This window comes from Semicossyphus pulcher, unplaced genomic scaffold, assembly GCF_022749685.1.
Source record: "Semicossyphus pulcher isolate SPU_LCO1_2020_fin unplaced genomic scaffold, fSemPul1.0.p SCAF_17, whole genome shotgun sequence".
NCBI lineage: Eukaryota > Metazoa > Chordata > Actinopteri > Labriformes > Labridae > Semicossyphus > Semicossyphus pulcher.
Genome location: NW_027211681.1, coordinates 8,463,030 through 8,483,593, shown reverse-complemented (window position 1 = coordinate 8,483,593; position 20,564 = coordinate 8,463,030). Strand labels below are relative to the sequence as shown.

At 41.1% G+C, this 20,564-nt stretch overlaps 1 protein-coding gene across 1 annotated transcript; it reads left to right on the top strand.

The window, feature by feature from the left end:
- The first annotated feature begins 8,077 nt into the window (after positions 1 to 8,077).
- On the top strand, positions 8,078 to 16,109 carry LOC138594607 (ligand-dependent nuclear receptor corepressor-like protein). The gene is made up of 7 exons (XM_069665758.1): positions 8,078 to 8,181; positions 9,126 to 9,191; positions 10,497 to 10,585; positions 10,735 to 10,861; positions 13,575 to 13,799; positions 13,926 to 14,007; positions 14,785 to 16,109. Exons 1-7 carry the CDS (start codon positions 8,088 to 8,090, stop codon positions 15,845 to 15,847), a joined length of 1,746 nt encoding a protein of 581 aa, XP_069521859.1. The 5' UTR covers positions 8,078 to 8,087; the 3' UTR covers positions 15,848 to 16,109.
- The last annotated feature ends 4,455 nt before the right edge of the window (positions 16,110 to 20,564 follow it).

Below are 20,564 nucleotides of genomic sequence, written 5' to 3'. Positions count from 1 at the left end.
GCTGGTGTTTGTATGTGTGTCTGTATGTGGCTGTGTGTAAATCATAACTGATTTAAAGTGAGAAACTCGACTTTTCTACTTTCCCTCCCTGCGGTGTCTCATTGTTGGCCCAGACTGAGTTTCTTTTGCCAGGTCTGGTGTTCACATACACACACACACACACATACACACACACACTCTCTAGCGTAGTTTCAGAGTCTGCCTTAGCTTCATTAGAGCAGGAGAGAGAATGGGCACAGAGCTATTGGCATGTGGGTTCGATTAGCCAGGCCTGCCGAGTCTTATAAACCCAGTTCTATTACTGAGACAGAGAGACAGAGGGAGGGGTTTGCTGTGAGGCGGGGGTCCTTTCTAATATATTTAGCAGAGAGACAGGAGCGAGGGTATATTTCCACCAGGCATCAATGAAAGTGCAGCAAGCGGACAAGTCTGTGCGGAAACTCACCTCTGTTTTAGAGGAACAACCTCTCTGAAGCATCACACACACACACACGCACACAATGTACTGATGCACAGTAATATGCAGTATATAACGCAGAGTAATGCACATGCAGAGTCGGATATAGTAAGTATTTATCATGCAGTATTTACAGCTTGTCTTATGTGTGTGTGAAAAGTGTGTTTGAGGGGTGAGGGAGTGATCAGATGTGTGGATGATGTACGAGGACAGCTGTTAAACTGCCGTTTACCTCCACCCTCATCTTCTCTATCTCTGCCTCTAACCTCCTCTACCGCGGTCTGGCTGTATATCACCCTTCTCTTGACATTAACACGCGTTATGATTGACATTCATTTCAGTTTAAAAAAGGTCTGTGTGTGTGTGTGCACCTGTAGTGGTATCATCTGCACTTTTTGTGCATTTGTGTGAGGTCAGAGGAGTTTGCTGCTTCAGCGCACAAGGTGCCCGGCTTTGCGTTGCATTGCGGGCAGCTTGACAGTACCATCTGGGTCTTGGGTGACACCGAAGGCAACACACACTCACTCACCTTTACAGAACAACAACACAGCAATGTACACACACGAAGGCAAACAGCACACACAAATGTTCTAACAAGCCATAACACGGTTTCCCTGGTTTGACTCATATGCCTTCCAACAACGTAGGAGGACGCTTTATGTTTGGTTTATTAAAGGTACAGACTGTGCTTAAGATGTGCTGAAGTTGTTCTTTTAAATAGTGGGATTGTTTTTATATTTTATTTGATATTGTCGTGCAAGACACGTTGAAACTAACCAACTAACCAGTTAACTAACTAACATACTAACCTTACCAATAAGGTTTGGATACAATTGAAATTTTCACTACTCCAGTAAACACAGCGGGGCTTAGCTATGACGTGACAATGGGAGATTTCTAGTCCGCGGCACAGCTAATAGAGCATTTCAGCTCAGCTATTAGCCAGAAAGCTAACGGTACGCTAACGGTACGCTAGCGGTACGCTAGCAAAATTCAAAGAGAGTAACACTGCGTATGGTTGACAAAAAGTCAAATTAATTTGACCTAATGTAGAACAACAAGACTAGATAGCTAACCAGCCACATCATTGTCCCAAAATACACATCAAATGATAACATTTTCTGTCAGTACTGTTTTAATTACAGCTGTTTTGTAATATTAGTTACGCTACCATTATGCTAGCTGTCGCTGCTAATGTGTAGCTAATACAGTGGACTAAGTAACTGCTAATTTACTGTTCGGCTGTTGTTATGGACCTTTGTGTTGGCTAAATTAATTACTGTGCTGGATTCACCAGGGGCGTTTATTTTGTACCTATAACTGGCAATACTTCCTGTCTTCAATTAATTGATGCCTCTACGGTGTGTAGTTCACTCTCTTACCAACAAGTTACTACATACAATATCTGCAATACACAGCAGACACACATACAAACACACGCAGGAAGACAGCGGCCTGGATTAATGAGTGGTCCGTGAGCACTGACAGTCTCTGATATCAGCCTGCTATTTCATTTCACTATCAACAGATAAATATCACAGTCGCCTAAAAACACACAGATTGTAAGGGAGGTTTTTGTATTACCGTTATTCTATTCATCCAACCATGGTCTTAGTTTTTCTTATAGATAAATATGGGGCCTTGTCAGACACCTGACAACACAGTCACCTTCTTCCATTGACAGGAGGATTCAGAATCATGCCCGAGTCACAGATAATTTACAAGCTGGTAGCGAATAACAACACCAGCTGATGCTTCCTGAAAAGACATCACAGATACACACTAAGGGGGAAAGACAATATTATATGCCAACAGTATTTAAGATTTTCTTTTGCACATTTTGTCTAATATCAAGAGTAAGCTTTTTCATAAACAACAGACAGAGTAGGTTTGTCTTTAGTGGCTTCCTACAGGAGTCCAGAGTGTCCTCAGAGCCAGAGTCCTTTGGAAATGAGTACCCAAGTGTGGATTAGATGGATTGTTATACCTATAGCGAATACAGGTAAAAGGATGCAGCAGCAAACTAGAGAACAACATACACACAACTTTAAACCACAAATGTATTTTAACCTGCAACAACTTGTTTTGGCCACTTGGGGGCAGCAAAACAAGTTGGATAGAGATTCCTTTATGTTCACCTGAGTAATGTAAGTAAAACCTTCACTCTTATTTGGGTCAACTCCTGGGGAACATATGCGGTTCCAAGCTCCACTATGAGTTGGTAACTGTGTTGCTGAACAGGTAGTGTGCAGTTCTTTTTAGAGCTTGTTCTCTGAACACAGCGGTCTGCTGAGGCAGAAATAAATTAGAGCTGTTAGAGATCACCAACCACAGTAAAGTAACATCTCAGTTGGATCTTTGTCAGGTTGAAATGACCTTGTTATTTTGCAGGTGTTACTCTTTCCATCCTCTATTATGTTGTGATATCAAAGGCAAAATCGTCCTCCGTTTTAAGCTCAGATCTCATAAACTGCTGCAGATTTTGGGCTCTATAAATCAATGTATTTGTTTCTGACCATAAAGAGCTCTAAAAGGAATCACAGGAGTTGTAAATTGAACTGGAAAGGCAGGTGTATAATATATAGGAGAGCCCTTTACAGGACTTTAGATGTCCTGCTAAGGCAATTGAAAAGAGAGTTACAGTAATCCAAGTGTGACAGAATCAATGCATGGATAAATACTAACATCTCAGAGAAACAATGGGCTTGAGTTTGGTTATATTAGGTTAGGTTACAACTAACTGATAACAAAGAGACCAGTTGCTTTCCTTCACTTTAGGGACAAAGACAGACCTATGATACATAACATACAGACAGCTGAAGAAGCAGACAGGAAAACTGTGTTACAGCAACATGGTTCGTTCTTAGCTGGTCCCTCTGTTAGACGCTAGATGAAGAAGAGCACTTGACCTTGCATGTGGTTTTAGTTTGGCTATTTCCTCTCATCCGTCCCTCACCTCCCTCCCCCCCTCCTCCCTGGAGCGAGGTCTGGCCCTGTGCACCTCCACTTAAAATGACCCCCTCCACCGTGCACCTTCGCCCTCCCCAAATGGTGTTTCTGTGTGTGTGCGGGCGTGAGCATTAGTCTTCAAAGTCAAGTGCATTATTGTGCGCAGAATTAATGATAATCCTCCGTAGTGCTCCTGCACTGCATAAGCCCCCGGAGCCACTTTTTACCTCCAGAAGAACACACGTCTCGCTGAGCCCTGTCTTACCTAAAGACCTGCCCAGATGCACAGAAGACAGACAGCTCAGACAGACAGGGAGAGTGAGGGGGGTCAGTTGGAACCAGCTGGACGGGGCAGAAGTAATGAAAGACTTCTTCAAATTGGCAGCGGCTCGGTGTCTCCCTGCACAGCGGTGCACCTCTCCAGGTCTCTGCATGCATGTCCACACACACACACACCCGACTCGGATTAAACTTTTCTTTTCTCACTTTACTGCCCTCCCTTCCTCCGTCCTGTTCACTTTTCCTCTAATTTTGCAGCTTACAACTTCTTCTTCATCTTTTAGGCAAGACAAGCCCTACTGGCTGAGCCTCATAAAGGAATGTAGAGGAACAAATAAACATTAGCACATCACACAATTGAACACCATCTCCTATTTAAAGCCAGGAATTCTAAACAGATGTCTTTATGCAGTCGCTTGCACAACAGCGAGTGTGTTTGGACATGGGAAGCAGAAGTGAGGGCTCACACTGGATTCTGTAGGGACCAGAATACTGCACCTCTGTGGTATTCACAATGGCCCCGCTCCAACCATAATACTGATCCCCAGGACTCTAACCTCACACACTCATGCATACATACTCTACATGCGTGGACACTCACAGCACACATACTCCAAAAACACCCAGGTAATCATTACCATATTTATCCCCTTTGCTTTTATATTCCGTGTCCCCTCGTATGTTTTCTTAAAAACAATGCCAAGCCTCTCGAAGAGGGTTAGATAAGTGATTTTTGGAAATCCCATTTGAAGGGCCCCACTCAAAGTGCGACTGTGCCATGTCAGAGATTATACAGGAGGCGGCTGCCAAAATCTCAATGAGACCCTGGACTCTCAGAATCTGGTGTGACTGTGGTTTCCCCCCAGTTAAATGCTCATTTTGATTCATTCGACGATTAAACATATTGGAACCAAGCATTAGCACAAATAGCTTACTCAATCCATCAACTGTCAAAAATCACCACCTTTAAAAAAAGCCAGGCCCCGGCCATAACGCCTTGTTGGAGTGTTTCTCAAACACATCCAGCACCATCTGATTAAATATGATCCCCACTGGTTTGTGCACACCACGTGGCAGTTAAATAAAAACTATGCGGGGGAAACAAATTCAACGGCACACACATAAATGTGCAAAAGGCTGCGGTTTGTACCCTTTCACTTACTATGTTGTAAACTCAGCAAGATGTCTTGAATTAGGGACGAATGAAACCAGAAAAAACAAGGGGAAACATGCGCCACGGTTAGTTCAAGGGCACAAGGGTCAAGGAGACTGAGTTCATACCGAGCCAGCATGCCGAGCCGCTTTAATTGTTAGTGTGAACAATAAAACCCTACTAATACCAGCTAAATCCTGTTTATATTAAATATGGGGGGGGGTTCTTTTATGGCATAGGGAGAACTGGTTCTAATCATCTTAAATAACCTATGGGCTCATGGAATGCACCTGTAAATTTTATTGACTGAAAACCTTTTAACAAGCATCGCTCACACTGCCCTCTACAGGAAACACTGAGAAACTGCAGATATTGTGTTTAATGCAGGTAAAGGTGAAAAAAAGTGTAAAGAACAAGCGAGTTAGACTAAATAAGATGGATTTCTTCTACTTAATACTTTGTAGTTTGTCTAAGTTGTCTATCTCTCTGTTGTGTTTGAACTTGTTGAGGCAGTGTGGGAAATTCAAATGTGTAGCTACTGTGTCCCTCTGCCTAACTACATAACAAGATCCAGGTGTGCTCTTACACATGCTCAGGCTTACACACACACACACACACACACACACACACACACACACACACACACACACACACACACACACACACCTCTGAGTGGCTGCAGTGAGGACTGTGTGGTGTTGCAGTAATGAGATCTGTTGGTGGCTGAGGTGTTAAAAGTTCCTCCGGCTGCAGCAGAGGGACCACCACCTTGGTGCTAAGCTGCCGCTCATTTCACGATCACCAAGTACAGAGGCCGTCACACACACTGCATTGTGCACATGTACATTCAAACACACACACACACTTAGACACAAGTGTGTATAAAGACACACACACATCATTGCAGTGACCCTGCACGTAATCATCTCTGTCCCCCCGGGCACATTGGGCTGTAAGCTGTTGGTCACGCTCCGGCCCAGAAGTGCAGTTCACCAGACCGTTGTCTTTCATCACTATCTCCACAGCAACCACGCTCTAAGTCACCGTGACAACGAATTCCACCTGGGTCTCTGACACTTGCAGCCTCAACATTCAATCACATCCTATCTGCAGCCCTCCGGAGCGCTTTATAACTCTATTTCATATGTTCTCTGATCTGCCTCCGTCCTTCACTCTGTGACCGACACACTCTCCACGAACCCTTTTTACTTTCTGATGTTCTACATTACTTGATGCATAGTCTGATTAACCTGCCAGGAGATCGTGGTGGTAAAAATTTGACCTTTCTGCCCATTGCCTTTGCATCAGTGTAGACAAGTAACCATCAAGTAAGGTAGAAACAGAAGAATACACATGGCATCCTAAGTATATTTTGTCTAAAGCCCTGAGACCAATCAGTACTCCTGTGGTGGATTACTTTGCTGGTAGACACAAAATGAAACTTTGGCATTTGGGGTCCCGAAGGGTCTGAGGCTTGGCTGCCCCGTTGACTACACTATACATAAAGAAGTTAACTTTTTCATGGTTTCAAGGTTTTAGAGAATAGGATGGATGATACTAAAGACTGTATTAGCAAGTTGCATCTCACATGGCCTCTTGTCCATAATAACATCTTTTAATGCACACAGGATTGTAATTGATGTGTTCTGCAAAAATACTGAAGTTCTCTGCTGCCCTCATGTGGCCGTACTGAGGAACGTTCCTCAAGATTCATTACAGTTGTGGTTTGTCCTTCACCTTACCAGTGCAACGTTCAATATTCACATAGATGCGATTCTTTTACAAACAACTCTGTATGATTGTGCATGTGCAAAAAAATAATGCGCGCACTAAGCAGTGTTATTTTAAAGCTCCCAAACTGCACATAAAGTATTGACAAGTTGAGGCAGCCCAGTAACATTTGTTTCCCTTACACCGTCAAAAACCAGAAGGCTGATAATTTGCAGGACTGTGGCTATTTCTCTCATCAAGGTTATTAAGAATACAACAAACAAAATGTTAACAAAAAAGGAATGGGATAAAACCACGAAGACTGATTAGAATGCAGAAATTCAGAACACTTTACATGTATGCTGACAACTATTTAGCACAATCTCAGAGCACCACAGTCCTATGTGCTACAAAATGCAATGTCCACGAAATGCACTTTCAGCACAAAAAGGAATGGTAAATATAAAATACAACATCTCCACCAAAATATGTCAAGAGCACTGCAAAAGGCCCAGGTCCTTAGTACAATAACTTTGCACTGCAAACAGGCACAGTGCATATTACAGTAACTTTAACTGAATATGAAACAGAAAACATGCAATAGCTACACTTAAATATGGAGGAGCACTGCACACAGCCACAGTGCATATTATAATAACTTTACCAGAGTGAAAAGAGCACTGCACAAAGCCATGGTATATTTTAAAAACTGCATGTCTTACCTTCATGTAGTTAACAAGTTGTAAATTAGTTTTCTTTTTTCCAGAACTTTGTCAATCTCATCGCCAGAGTCCAGAACTATTAGGATCTCTTTCTCCGTCATCAGCACGAGGGCCTCAAAATAATCCTGAAACATTCTTCTCCTATGCAATGCTTAGTAAACTTGAAAATGGGGAAACATCTTTCATTTTTGTGGTAACCAAAATTTGTAGGCCAAGCATACTGCGTGACACATGAGTGAACGTTCAAGGGCTGCAGAAGAAAGTAGCATTTAAGTGCCCCGGTGGTAATGCAAATCTTGGACCGATCACCTATCATTTGACGATTTGTAGTTTATTAATCTGCATGCAAGCGCAGCTAACAGTCTGCCCTTAGACGTCCCCTCTCAACTACAACTTCATTGTCACGCTTAAAGTTGCTAGTCGGACTGTAAACAAAGGTCTTGGCCTGTAGTCCTTTATGGCTAAATGCTGGCCACATAGGACGCGCTGTAAAGTTGGCTGTTGCTCCCAGGCCCAATCCCCAAACTTCCGGACTCTGGTCTGGTCTGAATAAAATGAGTGGACACTGTACGGACTTAGTACAGGTTACATTGGAATTATAGTGAGAATTTCATTGTTATTTTAATTTAAATACATTTCTTTTGCTTCTTTCCTGCCAATCTACTGCTCTATACTCCAGCCCAGTAGGTGGCAGGTAACGCGCATTTAAGCTGGTTTGCTAGCCACCATTAAAACTCGAAGAAGAAAATGAAGCAGAAGCTCAGAGCCGTTTCTATCGTTAAGTTGAAACAGAGGGAGAGAGAGGGGGGAAGGAAGAATGGCGGCCGTGCAGTGCTCCAAATGCTCTGCAGAAAGGAAAGGGTTTCGGCGGGAACTTGATTCTTGGCGACACAAACTGATACACTGCGTTGGTACGATCCATGTGCAGTTTCATATTTTCTATAAAAAGATCAACGTACTTCAGAGATTTCGCCCGCTAGCAGAGAGAGCGCTAACCGGAGCTATGTTAGATTGCTAGCTAGTGCTAGCTAAATAATAGCTAGCTGGTAGCTCGGCACTATTAGGTGGTCAGCTTCAGCGGCTGAGTTAAGCTGTATGGCTAATATTTACCAGCTGGCTAGCCTTTCGAGTTGACTCCTTTCTTTGTCCCTCTGAGCTAGCTTGCTACTCGCCGGCTAGCTATTTCATGTGTTTTTATGTGACTGAGATGATTTAATAAATGTAGCTTTACTGTATGTCATATAAGCAGCAGCTAATTGATAGCTGCGACGTCAGCTAAATTTGTTTATTGACATATATGTTTGCTGTGCTAATACCATGCTAACAAGCTATGCTAACAGTAGCGTTGCTGATGTTATTTGGGGGAGGGGATTGTTGCTATGTTAGAGCAGCTAATGTCAGTGCAATAGGAGGAAAGCATACATTACAGCGGTCTCGGGAGACGGCCTTTCTCGTACTGTTTCTTATTTGGAACGCAGATTTTTATTCTTTCAAAGCCGGTGACATTATGCTAGCTCAACCAAAGTTAGCTTGACGTTTTCAAGTTAATAGCGTTAAATCGAAGTGACATCTATCTCAGAATGTTCTAAACAATAAAACTTATTTTAGTATGAATATAAATACTTTACAAAACATTACCTTTGTTTTCTAACCAAGAGAATTAAAGGACAAAGTGCTAATAATTGTAGGTGTTGGGTGTCAGCTTTAAGTTGTCAAGTCCCGTGTTGTTGCCGTCAAACTGGTCTAGACTGGTACAAGCATAAAATGGGTTTGACATTCTTTACCTTAACATCAAGTTCATGAAGCATGCGTATCTTGTTCATATCAATACTGAAGGATTTCTTTTGTCCTGCAGGGTTTGAAAGCATTCTGGAGGGAATCTATGGGCCACTGCTGCTGAGAGATCTTAATTTATTTGATGGTAGGTTTCTGTGTTTTTCTTTCAAAAGTCTTGGTCACTTTGTGAAATAATATACATTGAATATTTAAAACAAAAAAAAAAGAAACAGAACTACAATGTACCTCTCTTTCTTCCAAAACCTTCTGACCTCTCAGCCATGTCTGAAGTGTTTTTGACTCATCATGTTTGTTCCAAAATTTTAAGTTACAAAATATGTCACAAATATTTTACTTTTTCAAAAGACTGATTTTTCCGTACGCATAGCCATGACATGACTAACTAACTAACTAGTTTGGTTGGTATTAATCGTTAATTATTTAATATTAAAGATCCTTCGTTTTGAGGTAGGATGCATAACTGCAAAATTTAAATAAATATTCAATATAACGTACAGCAACTCAATTTAAAATTTAGTTTTTAATCATCATATTTATAAAGAACCAGAATGATACTTCCCCTTTTGTATGCCTCTGTGTGAAAACAAAGCACCCTGGGCAGATATTCTACATAATTAATGACCTCAGAGTCACTCTGACTCTGTATGGTATTAACATGCTAAAAAAGATAAAATTGCTTGTAACATGAAATATGCCAGGGGTACCAAGAATGTATATAATCATTTTAGAGGGAATCATGGCATTGAACTGGGACAGTCAACTAAATCAAGAAAAACAACATAAACGTTACATCTCACACTGACCTAATTAATTACTTGGGATCATTTGGTCTTTAGTACATGACATAAATCTTCTTATGGCCATGTGGAAATCAGATTTTGGCTTAAAGCCTTCTCAATATCAGTAATTCAAATTTGGTATAATTAATAAGAAATATGAAATGATTTGGAATTAAAATTTAATGACATTAAAGTCGACTTCAATCTCCTCTAGCTAAATACAGTTTGCTTAACACTGCTGATAATACAGTTTGGGTGACATTTATTTGTCATTTTCAATCTGCCTTGTGGGTTTTTACAAAATGTATTAATGGCAGCTTGGCAAAAATACTTCTACTATATACACACACACACACACACACACACACACACACACACACACACACACACTCTATATAGGGTACATTTGTTAAAATTGGTTGTCTCTGTATATATTGTCATGTAAGTGTTTGACAATATTCTGGGAATATTAAGATAAGACATATCTCAGCAGCATATAAAGCGTTCTCTTGGCATAACATTGTTTTGATTATGCATTTTGAAAAATGGTGTTGTGTCCTTTCAAATTCTATATTGTGACCTCAGTAGCAGCCTGTTTGATCATCAGTGTACCCTAATTTGACCATGCGTGCTTATGTGATGTCTTTCAGACTGTGAACCTGAAGAGGTGGATGACTGGTCATCAGATGCAAACTGCTCTCAGTGCTCATTTTGCAACCTCCCCCTGGACAAACTCAGTGTAAGAATTGCCCTTGTCAAGATGATCCACAAATAGTGATGCAGTTCTTGCCAGTTAATTTATACGTAGTTCTTGACAGTTCTAAGAATTATGTACTTGATAAGTAATCTAGAAAATTGTATAATAACTAAACTAACTCTATCTTTTAGGTTCAAGTACCTGCCGCCACATCGCCCCTCTCCTCCCCCTCTGATTACTCTCCCTGTCAGGCTCCAACCATCTCTGAGAGCAGCCAATCAGCCTACAGGTTCCTGCAAGCTGTGTTTCACAAGAAAGGTGAGTTAGGTGTTGTCAAGTGTCTGTCTTGTGAAACATAGGAAAAAATGCATTAACCTATGACACACTTAAGTCAATGGTGAACAGATGAGATTTCCCATTGTAGTTATTCAGTTGCTATCTGGAAAGATATGTAACAACTATAACAATGCTCCAAACAAGTGTGAAAACAAAACAGCGCTGTCTTCATTTGTCTGCCTGGAAGGCTCCAGATTGCTTTGGTATTCTGGCATAGATACGGCCTTGGCACCAGCAGTCTAGTTTGCTGACGCTTGCTGTCTGTAGACTTTTCATGGGTTTATGCCTCGCTTAATGCAAAAAGGAATATTAGCTAGGCCAATAGATACAGTTTCATGTACAGAGGTTTGAGGTCTGCTGTATACAATGAAGGACAATTCATTATTTTAAAAAAGCTATACACTTGGTTCATCTCGTCAAACCCAATGTCCTGTTCCTCTAGACAGTCCAGACATGGCTGTAACCGGGACACTGTCTTCCAAGTAACTGATTATAGGGTAGTACCAGTTCCTGAAATGTGGCTGGGGGTCCTCAAGGGGTCCTTAAAGTCATCTTGAGGATTACAAAGACATTTCAAGTAATTTACTATTGATTACTATCAAGAGATGAGTTATGGTTGCGAAAGTAAATGGCTCAGTCTAGTCTGGGTTTTTTTCAGATTTAGACAACTTTATTAGGGCAATTTCGTTTTTTAAAGTCTACCCAGACCGTGCATACATAATAACAGCAACAGCCATAGGGAGGAGTCGCTTGTACACGTGATACACATTGGGGAACACTGCCACGCATTGTGAGCTGCCAGTGAAGAAAGTGTATGTCTTCTGCGAAGATGGTGATGCCACAAGTCATGAAAGCGACGGCGAAAGTTAGCTCCAATTATCCTCAAAGATGAGGAAAAAGGCAACAGAAGATCAACTAGACATATAAGTGGCAGCTTGTCTTGCACCCCCTCTCAAATGTCATCACATGTTCGCTAAAGAGTGTTGGTTAGTCACTGATTTTAACCTGAAGCTATTACTCCCGGGCCCATTTGTTTGTAAGAAGAGGAGATCCCTGTTGATAGTTTGTCCCCTGGTAAAAACCCTCATGTGCCATGAACACTGAGAAAAACCTGATCCACAAAAAATATAAGCTCCAAGAAACATGCTGAGCAATTATTAGCAGCAGCTAGATTAGACAACTTTCATGAATTTAAAAAAAAAACTGTTATTAGTTTTATCAATCAACATTTTGGTTTCTTCAGACCTCCTGTTATAATCACAATACTCCTCTAGTAGGCAGCATTATCAAATTACATGTCGGGATAGATATTGATATGTTTTGCTGTATTGCCCAGCTGTTGTCTCTTGTAGTTTACAAAGTCAGAGGAAGGAGGCAATCCTGTATTATGGTACATGTAATTTTTACCACGGTATACATATGTACTGTCATTTTGTAATAATAATTATGATATCCGAAAAAAACATGTCGAAAAGATGTTCAGGTAAAGACAGGAATGTGTGTTTGCTGCAGGAAGGATCCCTACAAATCAAAGTACACCAAAACATCGAAGCAAAATTTAGAAATGTTACAAACAGTCCTGGTCATGAAATGATGTACTTGCAGAAAGTGGCTTAATACAGGTGCAGTAATCCTGGTATAATTGGTATGACAGTTAAAAAGATGAATAGTTCCCAGCTTTTAATTCTGAACTTCCTTATATCTTGCCCAGTAAGAATAAAAATAAGAATATAATTTAGGACATTTTGAGACACCTGTTGCTTTTTCTACTTATATGTTAGAATCGGAACAGGTTTTTGTTGCACTGAATCAGGACCGTAGGGCTGGGCATTGATAAGGATTTCTCAATTTGATTCTAATTTCAAGGTCCTGATTCAATATTCAATTGATATCGATTTGGTAAGGGGTTTGTCAGTTACAATATCGATGCACCTCTAACCTGGTGCATTATCAGCATTTTTAATGTTTACAGTCAGAATTGACCCCAAAGAAGTTACATCATGTACTTTTTATGTAACATGACAAACACACAATATTAACAATTTTATGAATTAGATAGCGTATTTAGTCTGTACATCTGGCTCATGGTTTTGATTAAACAAACTGACGTTCAACTTGCGCAAGATTTGGCCACGGGATCTCATAGCGTGAAGAACAAAACCACACAAGACTAAGAGATATGGGGAAAGGCATACTGTACAACATGTCGAAAATACAGTCGCGGCCAAAGCCGACGCTAAAAGAGAGTAACAAACAGCAGTGCAAAACTAACTTACATATTCATGGACGCACACACGATAAGAGTCCATCGGCAATCATTGATGTCTCCGTATTAGGTGCAGTAAACAACCCCGGGCATGTCTCCCTCACTGCCGTGTTTTGGGGGGATGCGCTGAGTCACGCTGCATTCAGGGGCGCTCAAAAACATGAGCGATCAGACACATTTTTACACAGGTTTTTAAAGATCAATCTCTGGATTTATTAATCGATATTGGGTCATTCAAATGAGAGTAAATTCGAATTGGAAAAAAATATTTTTTTAAACCCAGCCCTACAGGACAGAAAAAATCCCCAATTCCCCAAATATTGTCTTTTCTGTTGTCCTATAACAATGTTGAATCATGCTTGGTATGCTACAAGTCATGTTTACTCTTTTTTTTTTAACCTCTGTGTGTATCTCTGCCTCCTTCATCAGATGTTTCCCTGGGCTGTGAATCCAACATCCCTCTGGTTGCCCAGGAGCTGTTGAAGAAAATGATGCATCAGTTTGCCAAGGAGTACACGTCCAAGTGCCTACTCCACACCAATACAAATGGTGTTACAACAAGGACCTCATCACCTTTGTCAGAAACATCCGATGCCCCTCTGGACCTCACAGTGAGCCGAACCCAGGAGGAGAAAGATAGTGAATGTGAACCAGGTAGGAATCACATCAAACAGTTTATACTAAATAATTCCATCTTCCATAACATTGATACCCACCGAAGGTACCAAGAATTGTGTAACTCTAACCCTAATCAATGGAAATGTATCCTTTTTGTCACAGATGGTGTGCTCGACCTTTCCAAAAGGAACCCTGCCTGCTCAGCAGCCTCATCAACATCCTCATCCAATCACAAAGCCTCAGGGTATGTGGGTTTTTTTTCTAGAACACCCTTTGTTTGTAAATCTTATTGCTTAACCGCCACGTGGTATTATTGACTGAATTAACAGTGACTCAAAACTTAACTTTGTTTGTGGGGAAGTCATTTCTTTTTACCACCACTGCTTGATTTGTGTCAACTAATTAACACCTATATGGCCTGAATGATATACATAAACCTTGTCTTGGGGAAGTGATTTCGACCTGTTCATCGTTAGTCATAAGCTAGTTTGTGTCTGGTGTTTTGGTTCTGTGGGGTTGACTCTTTTATCTCTTGAGCGGTAACGTCACAGCAATGGCGCCGAATTATACCATTTGCAAACAGCACACGATTGTACAGTAAGGAGAGCATTGCATTATCTTACAATGATTTTACCTCCTTTTGTTACTCCAGTTATTATGAGTTTGATTATTCAACCTTCAGGCATGTAGGACTCACTAAAGGATATCTCAAAACTACAGGGGTTGTGTGTGAGCGCCAAAGTAACCCCAGCCATTCACAGACTGTCCCACCTGGACGTGAAGAGGCTTTGCCACACACAGAGTGTGTGCGTGTGACACACAGCAGTGGCCAGTGTGTGAGGGCCCAGAAACAGACTGAGAACAGACAGACATGAAACATAACAGTCGCAGTGATGTTACCAACACAAGGCATAAAGGAGTGGACCCCTCGCTCTGCACCCTGTCCCTGTCCCCTATGCCAAAATCAAAACCCCTCCATCACCTCCATCCTGACCCTGCTGTTTGGTCCTCCCATTCCTAGGAGGCAGCGCAGGCAGAAGGAAGAGTACATTGAGAGGAGCTTGGAGCTGTCTGAGGGGTTGCTGTCCAAGGCCTTGAAGGATATACGCTCAGGGAGGCTGCAGGAGCAGCGTGCTGCGTTGCTTTATGGAATACCTCTTCACACCCTGAGGCAAGGTCTGGACGGCTGGGCTGAGGGAAGGCTGGGGATACTACATCAACCAGGAGGCAGAGATTTCAGGGATGAAGTGACATCATACAATGTGATGTCATCAATGTTGGGTGGCGAAGCCCGTCTGGTTCTGCAGAAGGTGGCGGCTTGGGCAGAGCGGGCAGAAATTGGAGGAGCTGCAGAGGAGAATGGAGACCTGAGTGTCCCTTCATCCTCTCTTACCTTCTTTCAGCCGAGTGGTCTACAGAAAACCTTCACCCAATCTTTTCCCCAACTCAGGGATGCCCTCCAGCCTCCGCCCAGCCCCACTCCCAGTCTGGAGCCACCAACGCCTTTACGTATTCCTCAGGTCCGTTCCCTGAATGACCATAACAAGTCGATCCCAGTTGAGAATTCCAGCGGGGCTGAAAACCTACACCAACGTACCTCATCAAAGGAGGGTACTGACAGTTCAGCGACAGCTGCTGCTAGACCTTCTTCTCTCTTCAAACTGAGACCTCCTTTCTTACCACATGGCTGTCCGGGCATTGCCAACCAGTCACCTCATCGCCTGGGACCACGCAGGTCCTCTATGGATGATTCAGAAGATGGAGCAGGTGGCCGGGATAAAGACAAGCAACCAAGAAAGAAACGTGGGAGATACCGCCAGTATGACCACGACCTGCTGGAAGAAGCTATCACAATGGTGATGGCCGGTCGCATGAGTGTTTCCAAGGCCCAGGGGGTTTATGGAGTGCCTCATAGCACACTGGAATACAAAGTCAAAGAGCGTACTGGAACACTAAAGAACCCGCCGAAGAAGAAATCTGCCAACCTTTTTTCCTCCAATTCCAACTCGTCTGGTTCTGGTACCATGCCTGGTTCCACTAACTCAGGGACTCTTGCCTCAGCTGCTGACTCAAAGAGGTTCTAGACCAAGAAACGCCTCTTCAACTCCTCAACACTTGAACTCCTCACCTCTTACAAGATAAATGTTTTCTTAAGACACTTGTTCAAACACAACACATGCCTTTACAAAATATATGGAAATCAATATTCAGGTCTTTTAACTATGTCTGTAAGGTGATAGTCATACTTTTAGCTGTATTTCTCTTGCTTAGTCCTGGGCATGATCGAAGCAGTTACGAGGTCCAGCATTTTTCAAGAAGCAGTGGTGCTCACTGCAGCTTGTGCTTACAGGGGCTGCTGCAATCAACTCCTCGTAACTTCAGTTTTTATCACTAAAGCTCAAAGATCTGAAAGGATATGGCTTGCATTATATCGTCTTCTTACAGTTAACAAAAAATACAACTGAAAGACAATGACTACAAATGGATTTTATCCGACTAACGTGTATTGTACGTGTGTCAAAAGCCCAAAAGATATTAATTCTCAGACGTCATGAGTTTTTTAATGGGAAATTTTAGAATATGTTAAGTTATATCAGTCAGTGGCTTAAAAGACTTTTAAGGACAAATCATTTGGTTTTGTTCTTCTTCAGGTATTTCTTGGTAAAAAGAGGTAAAACACCAGCATTATCCTTAAAGACCTTTTAGGATGTTCTTAACTTTGGTTGATGTTTGTATGATTAGTTTTTTCTTCAAGGAGAAAAAATGACATTGATTGTTGTCCACCAGATTGCCCAGGATCAAGTTTGAGAAACGCAGATGTGGACCACTCAAGGAAAAAAGTGTGACTCTCATGTTTGCTAGTTGTTTAATTATTAGGTTATTCAGGTTTAACTCTATTCTTAATGCTCCTTGTTAATGGAGCAACAATGATTGTCATTTACAGCTTTCTCTCTCTGGGTATTTTACCTAGGCTACTGAAGTGACTTAGAGCCATTGTTACAGATTAACAACTCATTGCTATGAGTAGAAACCTCTACAAACAGGGAGATTGTACAGTATGAACTGCTGTAGTGGCGACAGCTTCATTACGAGTTTTTGTTGAAGAGATTAGCTTAAGAAGCCATTTTGTGTCCACATAGTTTTCCTCTCTAATCGTGCAAGCTAGTCTTAATGTATTGAGTGTTGTTGGAATGCAACTGTGCAGCATGTTCTGAAATGTGCACTGATAAGCTTGGGAAATGTATGTTATTGTGTTTGTGTAGTGTTTGTGAAAGATGTTCTTTTATTATCACAGATATTGACTAATATTGCTACTGTAGCTGTATTAATGTAAACCTCATACATGACTGCTGCTTTAAACTTTACTCTGCGGTTTCCCTGGCACAAAGGGGCATAGCTTCAACAAAGCATTGTGCACTGTAATGTGTGAAACATAAATCAACGATTAATGTTAAACGTTATTGATGGTTGATTGTGTTGGCTACAGACAGTTGTGGTAGTTTTTGTTAAAAAAAGTCGGCAGTGCGACAATGACTTGATTCAGTGCGAGGCTAACAAGCTTCTTTGTTTGTGTCTGGGGAAATGCTAAATGTTGCGTCTACACTCATGTCTGTCTCCGAGATGGGCCTATTTCCATAAACAGTGCTACTACCAAAGCAGCAGTTCAGGGTTACCCACACAAAGCTGCTTTGATTTGTTTTGCTGTGATCTCAGCCTGCCTGTCTTTCTCTCTAACCTCATCGCCACATATACCTCTGAACTTTAAATGCCTATAGCCCAGGGTCAGATTTCACATCCTCTTTGTTATGATATTGAATCTGCCGGGGTATGAGCTCTTATTAGCATGGTAATACTCATGAGCCGTTTGTCTCTTAAGAAACAACATTTGATGCCTGGTTCAGACTACATGGTATTTTTAATTGTCACTGACCTGTCGACCTGACAGAGCGACATGACAGCCCACATGTTGGTCCCTAACCTATCACAGCTTGCCATATTTCACGATCTGTGTGATGTCATCAGAAGAGAATCTACAGGGACAGACTTCCCAGAACAAGAATGTCAACAAACAATGGCGTCAAAGGAAATTTGAATCATGCTGGCTGTCTTGCATGCGCAAATGCCTTAAAGGAAAAGGGGGGAAAAAATCAGACTGTGCACCAACAACATCATTTCCTATTTCGCTTCATGTTTACAGTTGTGCACGGAAGATGTTCTGTGCTCCTACTGGTCAACTTCAGGGAACACATCGCTAGTGTTTCTTTGTGAATGTCCCAGAGTTTTGTTTCTAACTCGCTACGTCTGTCAGGTCGATGTCAGGCTGATATCATGTTGTCTGAATCTAGCATTTGTGTAAATATGATGCCATCAATGACAAATCAATCTTGTTCTCAGCTAGCACCAGGAAGCAGATAATCCTTGTGCACGCTTTTGTCCTTGGTGTTATATTATTTTTCATATTATTTGTTCTGAAATTTTAAGCGTATTTTAATTTTTTTTCAAAGCTTTATTAATCAGATTTTCAGGTTTTGCCATTTCAACCTTTGAAACGTACTTACTTTGAAGCTATACAAATACTGATGTCTCCGCTCCTGAATGTCTCTGCTCATAACAATACACAGTGCCTATGTCTGGGGCTACAGCATAGTGCAGCATGAGCTCTACTCTGGGAATAATGTGCGATTTATATCAGAAGGGTCTGTTTGTTAACAAGCCTGAACACCTCTTGAGAAATAGAAAAGTTTGATTATTTCATTGTGTAAGATTTATTGCAGTATATTGTGGGAACACATGTGGGCTTGGTTTCAAATTGAGTTTTAGGCATTTTTATGTTTTTGGATTAACTACTGACAAATCTTTGAAACGACTTAACAGAAATCTGCTATTTATGCATAAATCAATGATTGCACTATGATTTATAAAAAAAGCATTTTTATTGTAGAAACATGTTTTGTGTTGTTGCTGAATACTTATTTATTGATTGTGCTTCAGAACTGTGATTTTTAATCGTTTAATGTAGTTTTTGATTTGTAATCGGGCACTTTGATGCAATGTGAAATGTGTATCGCTTAAATGCATGAACGCTTTTAAATGTTAGCCCATATAATTTATTTAGTCCTGAAATGACACCCCTGACTATTGTGGTTGTTTAGTGTTCATGTTAAGATACAATTATTTAATTGATTTAAAAAAATGATTTGATAACAACAAACTCAACAGTAACACTACAGAATGTAAATGCTTCTGGCCTGGTTAAACCCTGACAAGGTCTGGACAAATACAGTACTTAAATTGTTGGAAATACTATCAATCAAACACTTGAGCTATTTTAATGCTATTAAAATCATGACTTGCTTCTATAGAACACCCCCACAAGATCTGATTAACAGCTGGGGTTTTTTTTAGATGTCTTAGTGAAAGTAGTGTTGAAAAAATCATTTTGGTTTAAGCGTTTCAACAATCTTACCTTCCGCTTGAAGCAGAATGTTATCATTTGCCTTCAGCAAAACATCAATAAAACAGTTCTCTTATCAGTTGCCTGTCCTTTTTTTAAATAACTGTTCCTTTTAGGGTTTTGTAGATCAGCAATATATATGGACCATTGTTTTTTTACTTGCATTTTTCAAGGAACTGCTTTTCATGCCGTTTTGATAATCTTGGACAGAAAATTGTCAACAACTTGCTCTATCAACTCCAAAAATGTCATATCCAGGTTAGAGCACCATAACATAAAAGTAGGTGTATGCAGCAAAAGGCAGTTTCTCCAGGAAGTTGCGATGTTGGAAGCGTGCAAATTCACCCAATCCCTGTGCATTTTTAGCTACCTTGCAATTTTGGTCAAATGCTGCAATTTTCCCAAAATTTGATCAGTCACCCTATTTCCCCACGTCATCATAAACGTCACCGAACTTACTTAGATATTTAATATATTGATCCCCTAAGGCTTGCAATGTCATATCAACATCGGAGGGCATCTTTTTTTTTTAATATTGGACAGTGATGCTAGAGACTTACTTTTCTGGTGTGAAGCCGACAGCTGCACCGTTCTATCAAGGGCTCCGGTGTGATTGTCTGTCTCTAATGAGCAACCTGATCCACCAACCAGATCTTTGTTACTGATGTGTGTGTTGGCACTAATTTCTAAAAGTCATTGTACAGTGAGATAGTAATAACCCCGTCTCTTATTAATGGGTTTTAACTAGTGTGTCACCTGAAATAACGAGTAGAGCGGCTTAATGTAATGAATAGGGATTCTCTTTTGCACATATGGAAACAATTGTAATGCGCATACACGGTGTGAAATGAGCATTTCATGGCAATTTACTTAAAGCGACAATCTCGAACTTTTTCATTTAAATAAATGTCTTTAAGTCACTATCTATTACCAAGTGAGTTAAGACAACGGTGATTAAGCCTATGACCAACTGATGAAAGCCTTGGCATTTGCAGTATATTGTATTTTTATGGACTGGGTGTCTGTGGCGACATTCGCGGAACAAATCGCAAGCAGCGCCCAGTTAGTGACGCGTTTTCCATCACGCAGCAGTGGTTGGTCTGTCAGACAGTGCAGATGGAGCTAAGTGGCTGCACTCCCGGTTTCTGTAAGCATTGCGAGGAAATGGTAATCTACTATGGCTGAACAAACTAAGAAAAGATCGATGACTACAGATACAACTTCAAAAATGAGTGAAAATCCAAAGAAAAAGAAACGAATTTGATGCTCAGATGAAGGCAAACAGTTTACAAATTGAAAGCGAGGAAAAGCAAGAGTTAGAACCATGTCCAAGGGAGCCAGCTGTA